Genomic DNA, 15,863 nt, shown 5'->3' with positions numbered 1-15,863 from the left:
GGTTCTCAGTGATGTTTTAAATGCAAAAATTATACAACTTGTGAATAACTGAATGCTTATTTGGCTTAAAGAAGACACCACAGAAAATGCCTCCGACTTAATTCTATTTGTGGGATTTCCCTGGCGGTTCAGTGGTTGGTTAGGACTCTGCACTTCCAGTGCCGCAGGCCTTGGGGTGGATTCCTGGTTGGGGAATGTTAGTCTTTCTAATTCAGAAATGCAGTCGTTAAATGCAGTTAGGAACAAGTTGTTAGCTATATTTATCAATTAAGAATTAATTTTTATAATTTCTCAAGACTTTAAAATGGTTTATCATTTCAACATGTAGGAAAAATAACTAAATTTTTTACTGAGTTTTAAAAATTGTTTTATTACTTCAACATGGAAACAACGAACACATCATTAATACTGTTACATTTTTTCCTTCTTACTAAGTTTTTAAAATGCAATCTGTTTTCTTTTCAACAAGGAAACCCTATACATAAACTACTAATTATTTTTCTATTCTTTTTTTGTTACCAAATCGTTGACATTTTCTGTGTTACCCTATCAACATATAAACACTAGGAACAATCTATTAATTAACAGTATTTTCTCTCAGTGAGTGTTGAAATGCCTTATTTTATCACATTGACTTGTAAACATAGGAGCAGGTAATTATTTTAACATTTTCCTTACTAATGCTTTGAAATACAATGCTATCATTTTAACATATAACAATATAAAGAATTTACATTCTCTTATCTTTACTGTTTTTGATATGCAGTATGTTATCAGTTCGACATGGAAACAGTATACATAAATGATTAATCAGTTATTCTACATCCTTTGTTTCTTATTAACTCTTGGATACACAGTGTGCATCTAACACTTAGAGTACATCACATATGAGAACAGCCAAATTTCTAGAACTCAGTATTCACATATGTTTAGTGTGCACCATACTGAACAGTGCAACTCTAGTGGAACAGCAGACAGAATAAATACATACGGAACAATGTGTACCGTGAAGGAACTGTACATGGTACATTAAGACAAACAAACATCAGAATCAATCTACTTAAATGGGGAAATAAGAGAAAACAGAAAACCTGTCTGAGGAGGTAAAGTTCAAGCCATGATGTGAGGACTGAGCAGCTATCCAACAGGACAAAAGAGGCCAGTATCATTTGAGCCAATCATGTAAGGGAAAATGTTAAAAAAAAAAAAAAAGGGCGGGGGAAGGATATGGGGGATAAATAAGTTCTCAAATGCTCTAGGGAAAACAGACAAGCTAGTAAATGAGAGGAGTATCTACAGTTTGAGTGAGATCAGGGACTTTATTTTTTTTTTAGCATGTGCAAAAGTTCCTAAATCATAACACATGCTTGGTGAACGTGTGTGGAACAGCCAGTAACAAAGCCGGGCTTCTGAGACCTGAAAAATCAGGCAGTAACATGCTGATGAAGATGCCACTAGGTAGTGGGCATAGTCTGTTTCTTTTTACCTGCATATGCTTCCTGATAAACAACCTGAGCGAAGCAGAAACAGAGGCAAATCTGCAGGTACCTAGAGGGTAAAATTCCTGAACAACTACCACCTCTAGGAAGAGTTTCAACAGATCTCAATTGTGTCAAGTGCCCATAAATGGATAAATGGTCCAATCAGTGTGGAGAAGGAAATGATGTGGTGTATAATGCCTCAGTCAGCATATATCACATAGTCATAACTCGGTTAGTAATGAGCAGAAGATGTAGAGGGCAGTGGGCAAGAGATCCAGAGGAATTTTCTAATTCCTCTATTTCCTTTTTAAGGTTTCTCTTTTATAGAGGTCAGTTACATATCCAACATTCCTAAACCCCAGTTTCCTGGAACAGTAGAACTTTGTATATGTATCTCTACAAACTTGGGCTTCAGGCAAAACAAAGAACCCTTAACAGCCACGTATCAGTGATGAAACAACTCCTTATACAGTGGAAATCACTCAGAATAAGTAGCCCATTTCACGTGATCCTGGTGTAACATGTGAAGCATCGCCTTGACCTGGGCCTGAACTTCGGCAAGTTTCTGTTGGTTCACGCTGTGAAGAAAATTCCACTCCTGGTAACAATGGACAGGAATGGGATAAATCACATGTCTCAGCCTTGGCAAGGATGTCAAGTGCTGCAGAAGGGTCTCGAGCACAGGCATCGTAATGGGGTTGAAGGCAAATTTAAAAACACGGAGGTGGATACATTGGTTCAGGGTTGGGATGATGGACAAGAGAATAGAATCAGTCATCATACAATCATGTATCTCCAGATGTTGCAGGGTGCCTGAGACCTTCTCCAGCAGAACCTGGAAGGGCTCATAAGCTTCTGAAAAGATTTGATTGTTATTGAGATTCAATACTCTGAGCCGGGTGGCCTGAGAGCTCTGGGACAGGGAAGTGACATCTCTGATAGAAAGGCCACAGAAAGAGAGACACAATGTATCCACATGAGATGGCAGGACTCTAAAGAGAGAAAAGGTAAGTTTATTTTAGAAGAATGACTGCAAAGAACCCCAAATTACAGGAATAAATTCCTCTAGAATAAACTGCTATATACTAGTTTCCAATAGGTGGTTATCAATGTGGACATGATGATCAGAGATTATAAATCTGTGACCCGGAGAAAGTTATTTTACCACTCTGAGGAAGAGGGTTTTAACCTTGAAAATGTGCACAGCAGTAATTATTATTCATGGTTACAAGAAGGATTAAGTGAAAAAAATCACATGCACTCAGTATACACAAAATAATAAGTGCTGGATCTGGTTGACTTATTTGGTGAGGATGGGTCCAGGAAAGCCGGCAACTGAGGGTTTCCTTTAACTACTTCCCAAATGAGAAGCTCTCCATTCAAGCATCTAAGCCTTCAGGAAAATATAGGAGCAAAATTATCTGGCAGTGTTAACTCTTGTGACCCATCCACAGGCATGTGCATTAGAGCTACAACTTAATGTTTCTCTCTGAGTGCCTCCCCTTCCTCCCTAGAGAGCTATAAAGTCCAGGAGCAGAAGAACTGAGTCTTTTTCAGAAATCTATGTACAGACATGTTCTAACTGTCTGCCCGTAGTCACTGAATAAATGAGTGAGCAGAGCTTCCTTCACTAACCTCATCTGTCCCTCACCATAAGGTACTCCATTCTCCCCCAGCTAGGTTCAAACACCCAGCAATGCCTATGCTGAGGTGGAAGGAGAAATAGGTTACTAGGAGCATAGGAAGATGCAAGGATGGGCCCTTCTGTCTTAACAATGAGGTTTTCAGGGAACCCAGATTTCTCCCAACCCCCTCACCTGAGTACTCTGTGCAGTTGATCTTTGAGGTAGAAGAAAGACAACCTGAGCTCCTGGAGGTTTTCCACCTGCCCAAGCCAGACGAGAAAAGACCTGAAATTCCTTCCCTTATAAGACTCAAAGCTGAGGTTAGACAAACTAAGGCTGCGCAGGTGGATCATTCTAGCAAAATGGGTCATGACCTCACTCAGATAAGCTTGATCCGTTTCCAGATGATCAATGCACCCCAGATCCACAATCTGAAGGATCCGTGTGTTGGCAGACATTCTACTGATTTGCAAATCTCTGCAGCAGAGGTGCAAGAACCCAGAGCTCTGCTCAACTTTATTACAGAGGAAAGTGAGAAACTGCTGTGTTCTCAAGGTATTATTGAGGGAAATATCCACTAGTAATGCCATGGTTTCCTGAGCTGTCTCAACCTCAGACCTGGAATTACCAATCCCAAGGCACCTGGCACTATGATGCTGAGTGTTTTCTAAGTTAAGGACAGCGTGCTGAGGGGATATGCGTGACTGTAAACACAAAGGGAATGCGATCCTGACATGAGAGCATGTTGTCTTATACTTTGAGTTGTGCCTTAAATCGAGGATCCTCAGTTTGTGGCCCCTGTAAGGAAAGGAGAAGACACAACACATGAGATGTGGTTGATTGGAACATTACCCAGCAAGATCAATGATGGGAAACAGAGAGAGAACACCTGAATCCTGGTTTTCATTTCATCACCATTCACCAGGAAGTTTTTTCCACACAAACTGAGCATCTTTCATCCTTTCCCCACACTTCCTTCACCTCTGGTCTTGCCCTGTCTCAATGCCCATGTCCCACTTCTATGTAATCACACTCAAATTCATACATAGTACCCTCAATCACCTCTATTCTTTAATCAACTCTATAAGACAAGGAAATACTGAATGTGACCCCAACTGCTGAACTCATTGGCTAGTGTTGGGAGAAGGTTAGATACTCCCCTGCCGCAGGCTACAGCATACCCTCCTGCTGACTCCCTATAAATCTTCTGGTCGTAAACTTACCTAGAGGAAGAGTTCTGGGCTGGGGGGATCGGCAGGCCATCAATCATGGCTTCCAAGATGTCATAGTATGGCTCTTGTGCCTTCAGTGACCCAAGATGAAGACAGTGAAAAGGCCACACCCTCACCATTGCCTTTAGGATCTTCTTATGCCCACCAAAGAAGGCAGCGTTGAACAATGGAACAAAGAGATCTCTTGGGATTTCCTCCAGAGCATGCATCACTGCAGGCTCACTACTCAGCAGACTCTTTGCAGCAAGCTCGAGGAGTGTGGCTGTGGTCTTTTGGTCCATCTTCACAAACCTGCTTCAGAGTGGAGAATATTAGAAGTTCTGAGAAGAAATATATAGTCTCTTGTCTGTTTCCGGGGATAGCTATGGACAAAATGCTTATTGAGTAAGTATATGGGCTAATTATATGGCCAACTTAAGTGACCTCTCCTCTGGGAATAGAATGAAAATAGACTTGCGTGTGGATTTAATTAGATATATGCACAGATACACATATTTCCATAAGATAAAATGCCATTAGAAGTCATAGGTAAGTTGGCAGAAGCCGATCTTGATGGTCCTCAAATTATTTCTTCCCCAAAAGATACAAACCAATAAGAAGCAAAATGTGCATCAACATAAAAGCCTCATAATTCCTTTAAAATGGGGAATGCCAAAAATTCAAAATAATTGTGAATAAAACAAATTTCATGAAATCTCAGCATGATTTTTCATACTCCCATGACTAGGCTTTGTGGTAAGAAAAAAGACAGACATAGAAATCTCCCAAGAGATAGAGAGGAAGGAAGATGGGAAAGGGCTTAAAGGAGATCTAAAACTACAGCAGAATGACCTAGCACAGAATAAATCTAAAAATCCTAAAAAGGTGTCCTAGATTATGAGAGCATGGACTACAGGGGAGGAATTCCTAATAGGAACTCTTTAAGGGACACGGATGAATTAAAAGTGCAGTTTTTGAAAGATACAACTTTTTTAGGGAAGAATAAGGCAACGAAGAAGGGAAAAGCCTCAGTTGGCCCTTGGGTAATGATGGGAAAAATAAACAGAAGGGAAAATTAAGGCTCTTTCAATACATAAGAAAACCACATATCAGAGTACCATGACTTCTCCCTCAATGGCCAAAACAAACAAACAAAATGAAAGGCTGACATAAAGATTTTATATTCAACTAAGGAAGCTACTAGAGTAGGGATTAGTCTTCAGACTGGCCCACTAACCCAAATCAAGCCCACTGCTTCATTTGATATATAAAGTTTGATTGGAACAAAGCCACGATCTACCATTTATGTATTGTCTCTGAATGCTTTGGCACTGCAGTTGCATAGTTGAGTAGAGTGACAGCGACACTGCGACCCGGAAACTTACAATATTCGCTACACGTCTCTTTACAGAATATTTGCCAGTAATCTTCTAAAAGAAGAACTGAGATTGTGTCCCAACAGGTGATGAGGAGGAAAACGTCACCAAAGTATCTAACGGTGAGTATTTTACATGGCAATACTAAAATCAACATGGAGGAAAGGGGAGAAGACTAATGTACACAAGTTTTATGTTGTGAAAAAACAGAACATGTGCAAGTAAAAATGAGAGAAAGGGGAAGAGTATAAGAAAATAGAACAACCTTTTTATCATAATGAAATAGGGGAGTGTTAGCTGATACTGGAGGAAAAAATGCATGGATTAGAGAGTAAAGTGTTAAGGAAATAGGTGCTTCAGGATGAGTTTTAACAATGCATTAACTATGATGATTTGAGATACCAAAGGAGAACTTCAGGCAAAGATGGTCTCAATAAAGGACAGAATGGTATGGACCAAACAGAAGCAGAAAATATTAAGAGGAGGTGGCAAGAATACACAGAAGAAGTGTACAGAAAAGGTCTTCATGACCCAGATAATCATGACGGTGTGATCACTCTCCTAGAGCCAGACATCCTGGAATGTGAAGTCAAGTGAGCCTTAGGAATCATCACTATGAACAAAGCTAGTGGAGGCGATGGAATTCCAGTTGAGCTATTTCAAATCCTGTAAGATGATGCTGTCAAAGTGCTGCACTCAATATGCCAGCAAATTTGGAAAACTCATCAGTGGCCATGGGACTGGATAAGGTCAGTTTTCATGCATTCCCAAAGTAAGCCAATGCCAAAGAATGCTCATGCTACCGCACAACTGCACTCATCTCACATGCTAGTAAAGTAATGCTCAAAAATCTCCAAGCCAGGCTTCGGCAATACGTGAACCGTCAACTTCCAGATGTTCAAGCTGGTTTTAGAAAAGGCAGAGGAACCAGATATCAAATTGCGAACATCCGCTGGATCATTGAAAAAGCAAGAGAGTTCCAGAAAAACATCTATTTCTGCTTTATTGACTATGCCAAAGCCTTTGACTGTGTGGATCGCAATAAACTGTGGGAAATTCTCAAAGAGAAGGGAATACCAGACCACCTGACCTGCCTCTTAAGAAACCTGTATGCAGGTCAAGAAGCAACAGTTAGAACTGGACATGGAACAACAGACTGGTTCCAAATAGGAAAGGAGTACCTCAAGGCTGTATATTGTCACCCTGCTTCTTTAACTTATATGCAGAGTACATCAGAGAAACGCTGGGCTGGAGAAAGCACAAGCTGGAATCCACATTGCCAGCAAAAATATCAATAACCTCAGATATGCAGATGATACCACCCTTATGGCAGAAGGTGAAGAAGCACTAGAGCCCCTTGATGAAAGTGAATGATCAGAGTGAAAAAGCTGGCTTAAAGCTCAACATTCAGAAAACTAAGATCATGGCATCTGGTCCCATCACTTCATGGCAAATAGATGGGGAAACAGTGGAAACAGTGTCAGACTTTATTTTTCTGGGCTCCAAAATCACTGCAGATGGTGACTGCAGCCATGAAATTAAAAGACCCTTGCTCCTTGGAAGGCAAGTTATGACCAACCTAGACAGCATATTGAAAAGCAGAGAGCTTACTTTGTCAAAAAAGGCCCATCTGGTCAACGCTACGGTTTTTCTAGTGGCCATGTATGGATGTGAGAGTTGGAGTATGAAGAAAGCTGAGCGCAGAAGAATTGATGCTTTTGAACTGTGGTGTTGGAGAAGACTCTTGAGAGTCCCTTGGACTGCAAGGAGATCCAACCAGTCCATCCTAAGGGAAATCAGCCCTGAATATTCATTGGAAGGACTGATGCTGAAGCTGAGACTCCAATATTTGGCCATCTGATGTGAAGAGCTGCCTCATTTGAAAGACCCTGATGCTGGGAAAGATGAGGGCAGGAGGAGAAGGGGACAACAGAGGATGAGATGATTGGATGGCATCACCGACTCAATGGACATGGGTTTGGGTGGACTCCGGGAGTTGAGTTGGTGATGGACAGGAAAGCCTGGAGTGCGGTGATTCATGAGGTCGCAAAGAGTCGGACACGACCGATTGACTGAACTGACTGAAATATATCTTAATCATAAAACATGAACATGTCTTAATCATAAAACCATAAACTCAGAGTGAAGATATAATCTGCAGGAATATTTATGCACCAGGAGTACTGCAAACTCCTTCAATGAGGTGGATGAAACTGGAGCCTATTAAGCAGGGTGAAGAAAGCCAGAAAGAAAACCACCAATACAGTATACGAATACATATATATGGTACAGTTAATCGGTAAAGATAACCCTGTATGCGAAAACATCAAAAGAGACACAGATAAATAGAACAGTATGATGGACTCCATGGGCGAGGTCAAGGGCAGGATGATATGGGAGAATGGCATTGAAGCATGTAAATTATCATGTGTGAGGCGAATCGCCAGTCCAGGTTCACTGCGTGCTATAGGGCCCTCGGGACTGGTGCACCAGCATGACCCGGAAGGATGGGATGGGGAGGGAGGTGGGAGGGGGTTTCTGGAGGGGGAAAACATGTACACCCATGGTGGATTCATGTCAATATATAGCAATACAAATACAATATTGTAAATTTAAAAAGTAGATAAATAAACTAATTAAAAAGAAAAAGTAAATAGGGACGCATATGTGGATAAAATAACAGTAGTAAGAGAAAACAATAACAATAGAAGATTTAATACATCAAACTCAGTATAAGGCTGATCAGATTGTATGAGACTAGAGAAAAGGGTGCTCCCAAGATGGCAGAGGAATAGAAAGGGGAAACCAGCCTCTCCCCCACAAATTCATCAAAAGATCATTTGAATGTTGAGCAACTCCCACAAAGCAACTTCTGAGCACTGGTGGAGGACACAAGGCACCCAGAAAGGCAGCACAATCTCTTCGAGAGGAGGTAGGACAACATACAAAAGAAGAAAAGAGAGCCAAAAGATTTAGGGACAGAGACCTGTCCTGGGGAGGGAGTGGTGAAGAAGAAGAATTTTCCACACAGTAGGAAACCCTCTCACAGGCATGTCTGTGGGGAGTTTTTGAATCTCAGAGGGGAACATAACCAGGAGAGAAAAAAAAATATAGAATACCCGTACCTAACCGCAACAACACGAGGAGATGGAGAAGTGGCACAGACGCTTGCATCCGCCACCAGCAAGAGGGGGCTGGGCAGGGAGGCGCGTGCTGCATCAACGGTCCTTAGGGTAAGAACTGGGCCTGAATGCCCTGAGGACAATCTGAGGGACCTAATGTGAGATAGCCACCCAAACCATGGGATCGTCAGAGAGACCAAAAAAAAAAAAAAAAAAAAAATCCTTTCCCATGAAAGGCTCTAATGCCGCACAGTGACCCCTGGCACACTCACAGAAGAAATGATTGTGCAAATATTATACGAGAGGAAGCCGGCTGCCGTATACAGCCCTCTATCCCCGGAGACAGAGAGGTAGGTTTGTGACACCCAGGGCCAGAAGGCAAGGAGCTGCTGCAGTCTCGGCCCCAGAGACCACATCTTCCACCAAACAGTGAGCAGGCTCCCAGTAGCTAACCATGTATTCCAGGGATCCTGGATGGTTCACACCTGCCAGGGATGTCACAGCCTGAGATCAGCTCCTGAGAGGAGACACATGGCACACCTGGGGCTGTGCTCTTGCAGCACACCAGGGAAATCAAGTGGCTGTAACCATTGGGGTGCATAAGATGCACGACCCACCTGGGACAGTGCAGTAGCCAAGCACCTGGTCGCCTGAGCTGCTTGGACCTGGGAAGGGCACAAAACGCACAGCCAATCTGGGTCTGTGCACCTGTGCAGCACCCAGGAACGTGAGTGGGAAGTGCATGAAATTCAGGGCACACTTGGGACAGTGCCCTTGCAGAGCACTCTGGAGCCTGAGCTGTGTGGACCCAGAAAGTACATGCCACCTTGGGCTGGGGCCAAACCACTGTGGTCCATCCACTGTGATCACTCCCCACACGTGCCAGTGATATATGTTTGCAGTGTCCCTCTCTCCCCACAACACAAATGAACAAGTGAGTCTAAATCAGTGGCCACATTCACCCCCTCTTGTCAGGACAGAAAGTAGACACTGAAGAGATCTGCAAACAGAGGATGCCAAAATAAACAAAGAAGGGGGAACTGCTCTGGAAGTGACAGGTGCAACAGATTAAAACACTGCAGTTAATGCTGAGACTGTGAATAGACCTTGAAAACATTACAAGCTGAAACAAGGGATCATCTGACACTGAAGTCACCCCACACTGCCCATGGTAGCTCCAGAGAAATTCCTAGATATAATTTCAGAATTATCACTTTTTAACTTTTTTAAAAATTTCAAATCTTTTTTATTCTTTGAACTTTCATTTTATAGCCTACAATTGCCTTTAAAAACACTTTTTTAAACAAATAGCATAAATATATTTTTTATTTTTGTGATTGATTTTGCATTGATTTTTTATATTGTAGTTTTAAGAGTCTAACTTCTGTTCTAGGTTTTTAAAATTTGATATCTGATATTTGTTATCAACTTTGTACCTTTAAGAATCAGTTCTTTAGTATCCATTTTCACTTAGGGATTTGATTACTGGCTTAATTGCTCTCCCCCCTTTTCAGTCTCCCTTTTCTCCACCAGGCTACCTCTATCTCCTTCCTCCCTCTTCTCTTCTCTACATAAGTCTGTGAATCTCTCTGGGTGTTCTGAGCTGTGGAGAGCACTTAGCGATTTCATTACTGGCTGGATTGCTCTCACCACTTTTGACACCCACTTTTCTCCCTGGTCCCCTATTTCTCTTTCCTCCCTCTTCTCTTCTCTACATAACTCTGTGAATCTCTCTGGGTGTTCCCAGGTGTGGAGAATTGTTGCACCGTTAACCTAGGGGTTTCATCCTCTGTGATGTATAGATGAAGAAGTCTTGAGGCAACTGTAAGTGTAGGACCAAAAGCCACATGCAGGACGTTTAACTCCAGAACGTTAGAACATTTGAGAACTCCGGACTCCAGGGAACATTAATGGATAAAAGCTCACCCAAAAGTCTCCATATCTGCACTGAAACCAAGATCCACCCAAAAGACAACAAGTTCCAGTGAAAGACACACCATGCTAATTCCCCAACAAAACAGGAACAGACCCTGAACATTAAAGAGGGGCTACCTAAAGCCATGCCAAAGCCATAAACATGCCAAAACTCACTCCTGGACACTTCACTGCACTCCAGAGAGAAGAGGTCTAGCTACGCCCACCAAGTCACAGACACAAGCTCCCCAAACCAGGAGACCTTGACAAGTCACTGGTCCATCCCCACCCACAGGGAGCAGACTCCAAAATTATAAGGAACCATGAACTTCCATCTTGAAGAAAAGGCACCTGAAACACAACAATCTAAACAAAATGAAAAGGTAGAGAAATATTCAGCAGGTGATGGAACATGACAAAAACCCACGAAACCATACAAAAGAGGAGGAGATAGGGAGTATACCTGAAAAAGAATTCAGAATAATCAGAGTAAAGATGATCCAAAATCTTGAAAACAAAATGGAGCTACAGATAAATAGATCTAGAGTCAAGGATTGAAAAGAGGCAAGAAATGCCTTAAAAGGACCTGCAAGAAAAAAAGAAGCATCAATCAATCGTGAACAATGCCATACCTGCAACTAAAAGCACTCTGAAGGAAAACAATGGTAGAATGACTGAGGCGGAAGAGAAGAGAACTGAGGTGGGAAATAGAATGGTGGAAATAATAGATGCAGAGAAAGTCTTTGACAAAATTCAACACGTGTTTATGATAGAAAAATTCTCCAGAAAGCAGGCATAGAAGGAACATACCTCAAGATAATAAAACTCATGTACAACAAACCCACAGCGAACATTATCCCCAGTGGGGAAAAATTGAAAGCATTTCCCTTAAATTCAGGAACAAGACAAGGGTGCGCACTCTTAACCACTACACTTCAACATAATTTTGGAATGCTTAGCCACAGAAATCAGAGAATAAAAAGAAATAAAAGGAATCCAGATCGGAAAAGAAGAGGTAAAACTCTCACTGTTTGCCGATGACGTGATCCTCCACATAGAAAACCCTAAATAACCACCAGAAAATTAGTAGAGCTAATCCGTGGATATAGTAAAGTTGCAGGATATAAAATTCATACGCAGAAATCCCTTGCATTCCTAAAGAATTACAATGAAAAAATAGAAAGAGAAATTAAGGAAACAATCCCATTCACCATTGAACGAAAATAATACAATATCAGGAATAAATTTACCTAGAGAAACAAAAGACCTATATATAGAAAATGCTAAAACACTGATGAAGGAAATCAAACATGACACAAATAGACGGAGACAAAAGACCTATATATAGAAAATGCTAAAACACTGATGAAGGAAATCAAACATGACACTAATAGACGGAGATATATACCATGTTCGTGGATTGGAAGAATCAATATAGTGAAAATGAGTATACTATCCAAGGCAATCTATAGATTGAATGCAAACCCTATCAAGCTACCAACGGTTTTCACAGAACTAGGACAAATAAGTTCACAAAACGTATGGAAACACAAAAAACCTCGAATAGCCAAAGCAATCCTGGGAAAGAAGACTGGAAGTGGAGAAAACAACCTTCCTGACTTCAGACTACACCAAAGCTAAAGTCATCAAGACAGTATGGGACTGGCACAAAGACAGAAATATAGATCAGTGGAACCAAACAGAAATCCCAGAAACAAAGCTGTGCACCTATGGACAGCTTTTCATTGACAAAGGAGGCAAAAGTATACAATGAAGAAAATACAATCTCTTTAACAAGTGGTGCTGGGAAAAATGGTCAACCACCTGTAAAAGAATGAAACCTGAACACTTTCTAACACCATACACAAAAATAAACACAAAATAGATTAAAGATCTAAATTTAAGGCAAGAAACTATAAAACTCTTAGAGGAAAACAGGCAGAACATGCTCTGATGTAAATCACAGCAAGATCCTCTAGGACACACCTCCCAGAGTAATGGGAATAAAAACAAAAGTGAACAAATGGGGCCTAATGAAACTTAAAAGCTTTTGCACAAAAACGAAACTAAAGCAAGGTGAAAAGGCAGCCTTCAGAATGGGAAAACATCATAGGAAATGAAGCAACTGACACAGAATGTCTCCAAAATACACAAGCAGCACATACAGCTCAGTACCAGAAATATAAACGACCCAATCAAAAAGTGGGCCGAAGAGCTAAACAGACATTTCTCCATGGAATCCATACAGATAGCTTCCAAACACATGAAAAGCTCCACATCACTCATCAGAGAAATGCAAAGCAAAACCACAATGAGGTACCATCTTACGCTGGTCAGAATGGCTGCTATCAAAAAGTCTACAAACAGTAAATGCTGGAGAGGGTGTGGAGAAAAGGGAATCCTCCTACACTGTTGATGGGAATGCAAACTAGAACAGCCACTATGGAGAACAGTGTGGAGATTCCTTAAAAAACTGGAAATAGAACTGCCATAGGACCGAGCAATCCCACTCCTTGGCATGCAGACCAAGGAAAACAGAATCGAAAGAGACACATGTACATGTACCCTAGTGTTCATTGCAGCAGTGTTTACAACAGCTAGGACACAGAAACAACCTAGATGTCCATTGGCGGGCGAATGGATAAGGAAGTTGTGGTACATGTACACGATGGACTATTACTCAGCTATAAAAGAGAACATATTTGAGTCAGTTCCAATGAGATGGATGAAACTGGAGCCTATTACATAGAGCGAAGTGAGTCAGACAGAGAAACAACAATACAGTGTATAGACGCATATATATGGAATTTAGAAAGATGGTAATGACAACCCTATATGCAAGACAGCTGAGAGGGACTGATGTAAAGAACAGACATTTGGACTGTGTGGGAGAAGGCGAGGGTGGGATGATTTGAGAGAATAGCACTGAAACATGTATATTACCATATGTGAAACGGATGACCAGCGCAAGTTCGATGCATGAAGCAGGGAACTCAAAGCCAGTGCTCTGGGACATCCCAGAGGGATAGGGTGGGATGGGAACTGGGAGGGGGGTTCAGGACTGGGGGACTATGTAGACCCATGGCTGATTCCTGTTGATGTATGGCAATAGGCACACATATTGTAAACTAATTAGCCTCCAATTAAAATAAATAAATTTACAACAACAACAAAAAAGACTAGAGAATATACACTTGTCAGTGATAGATTGTAATGATCTCACAGAGATGATATCATTAATTTCTATAAAGTAGAAATATTACAAGCAAACTTTTCTAATCCCAATGCAACAATAGTTCATAACAAAAATTGAAACAGAAAGGCTTTTCCACCTGAAAAAATTTTAACTCTTCTTTAAAAGTGCTGAGTTCAAGAAATACAAAGTCAAGTTATAAAGAATGACTATGAAAAACTACATATCAGAATGTATGGGAGACATTTATAGCAGTGATCTGAGGCAACTTCACAGCCATAAGCACATTTATGTATAAAAATAAAAAAATGAAGATAAATGAATTAAAAGTTTGGCCTCAGAAAATTGAAAAGAAAACCTAGGAATAAAAGAACAACTAAATAAAACAAAAGATAAAACAGAAATGAATGAGACACACAATAGAATAACAAATTGAAATCCTGTTTTTCAAAGCAGACAAGCCATAAGCTGGCTTGATGGAGGAAGGAAGATCACAGAGACAGACAAAGTAATAAGTGAAAAAGATGAAATAATCATTGAAACTTAAAAACTGAGGGATTACTTTGTCAACCTATATTCAAAGAAACTTGAAAATCCACATGAAATAGGTAACTTCCTAGATAAATATAGACTACCAAAAGTCTGACTCTAGTGTTAGAATGTTTAAATCAGCCAATTTTCACAGAAGAAATGGATAAAGTTCTTACAACAATTACCCTCACGAAGGACCGTGCTCAGATGTATTTATTGGTGAATTCTAGTAAACCATCAAAGATCAAATAGTACCAAAGCTTTATGACTTGTGTAAGAACATTTGACAGGAAGAACACTTCCCTAACTTCTTTTAGGAAGCAAGTAGGATACTAACACATACACATAGATACCAAAAACTCTAAATAGAGTATTAGCAAACATCCAACAATACATTTAGAAAGTAATATACTATGACAAAGTGGGATTTATTCCACTAATTCAAGGATGGCTCTATATTAGGAATTTCACTGATATCATTCACCACGGTAACATATTTAATGACAAAGACCCTGATGTTGAGAAAGATTGAAGGCAAAAGTGTAGGGGAAAGCAGAGAATGAGATGGTTAGATAGCATCACTGACTCAATACACATGAATCTGAGCAAACTCTGGGAGATAGGGGAGGACAGAGGAGCCTCAGTTGCAAAGAGTCAGACATGACACAGCAACTGAACAACAATAATCATATGACTATCACCATAGATGCCAAACCAATCTTTGGGAAACTTCAGTAGGCATTCATGTTAAAAAAGAGAAAACTCAAGAAATAGGAATCAGGGATGCATCATGACATGATAAAAGCTATGTAAGAAGTTCCTCATGCAAGTACTTTATTTATATAAGTACTTTATACCGGAGGTTTTCCAATACGGTCAGGAATAACCAGTGTATGCCTACTACATCACTCCTGTTCAGTCTTCAACAGCAAGCACTAGTCAGTTGACTAGAGAAACCAAAAAGATTTTTAAGAATGGAAAAGGAGAGGTAAAGCCACCTCTATGTGCAGGTGATATCATAGCACACCTGAACAGTCTTATAGAAACCATGACAAATTAACTAAAACAAAGAGAATTCAGCAAGGTAGTAGGATATAAAGTTACATACAAAAATTATTAGTCTTTGTTTCTACACACACACACACACACACACACACACACACACACACAGAGCTGGAGGACACATTAGGAGAGAAAATTCCATATACAATAGCGATAACAAAGAGTAAACATATAGAAATAAACTTAGCGAGAGCATCTATACAAGGATAATTTGTAGACACTTTCGAACAACATAGAAGGAAACTTGAATAAGTAGAAAGATTTTGAATGACCTTAGATAGAATAACTCAGTATTAAAAAGATATTCATTCCCTCTAAAGTTATGTATACATTGAATATAATCTCAAA

The 15,863-nt window shown here is 40.5% G+C and overlaps 1 protein-coding gene across 2 annotated transcripts in view; it reads right to left on the bottom strand.

Moving 5' to 3' along the window:
* Nucleotides 1-342: 342 nt before the first annotated feature.
* The window catches only part of LOC145536873 (melanoma antigen preferentially expressed in tumors-like), a 33,547-nt gene continuing 18,026 nt past the window's right edge, over nt 343-15,863 (bottom strand). For both annotated transcript variants that reach the window (XM_081567047.1, XM_081567048.1), the window contains 3 exons: nt 4,330-4,629; nt 3,299-3,904; nt 343-2,473 (listed from right to left, as the gene is read on the bottom strand). In XM_081567047.1, the coding sequence (XP_081423173.1) occupies nt 1,960-2,473; nt 3,299-3,904; nt 4,330-4,619 (1,410 nt within the window). In that variant the 5' untranslated portion in view covers nt 4,620-4,629 and the 3' untranslated portion in view covers nt 343-1,959. The remainder of the gene's footprint in view (nt 2,474-3,298; nt 3,905-4,329; nt 4,630-15,863) is intronic.

The sequence above is a fragment of the Giraffa tippelskirchi genome, chromosome X (assembly GCF_054371585.1).
Source record: "Giraffa tippelskirchi isolate mGirTip1 chromosome X, T2T-mGirTip1v1.2.pri, whole genome shotgun sequence".
Taxonomy (NCBI): domain Eukaryota; kingdom Metazoa; phylum Chordata; class Mammalia; order Artiodactyla; family Giraffidae; genus Giraffa; species Giraffa tippelskirchi.
Note: the sequence above shows the minus strand (reverse complement) of the source record. Positions and strands in the feature narration are given on the sequence as shown.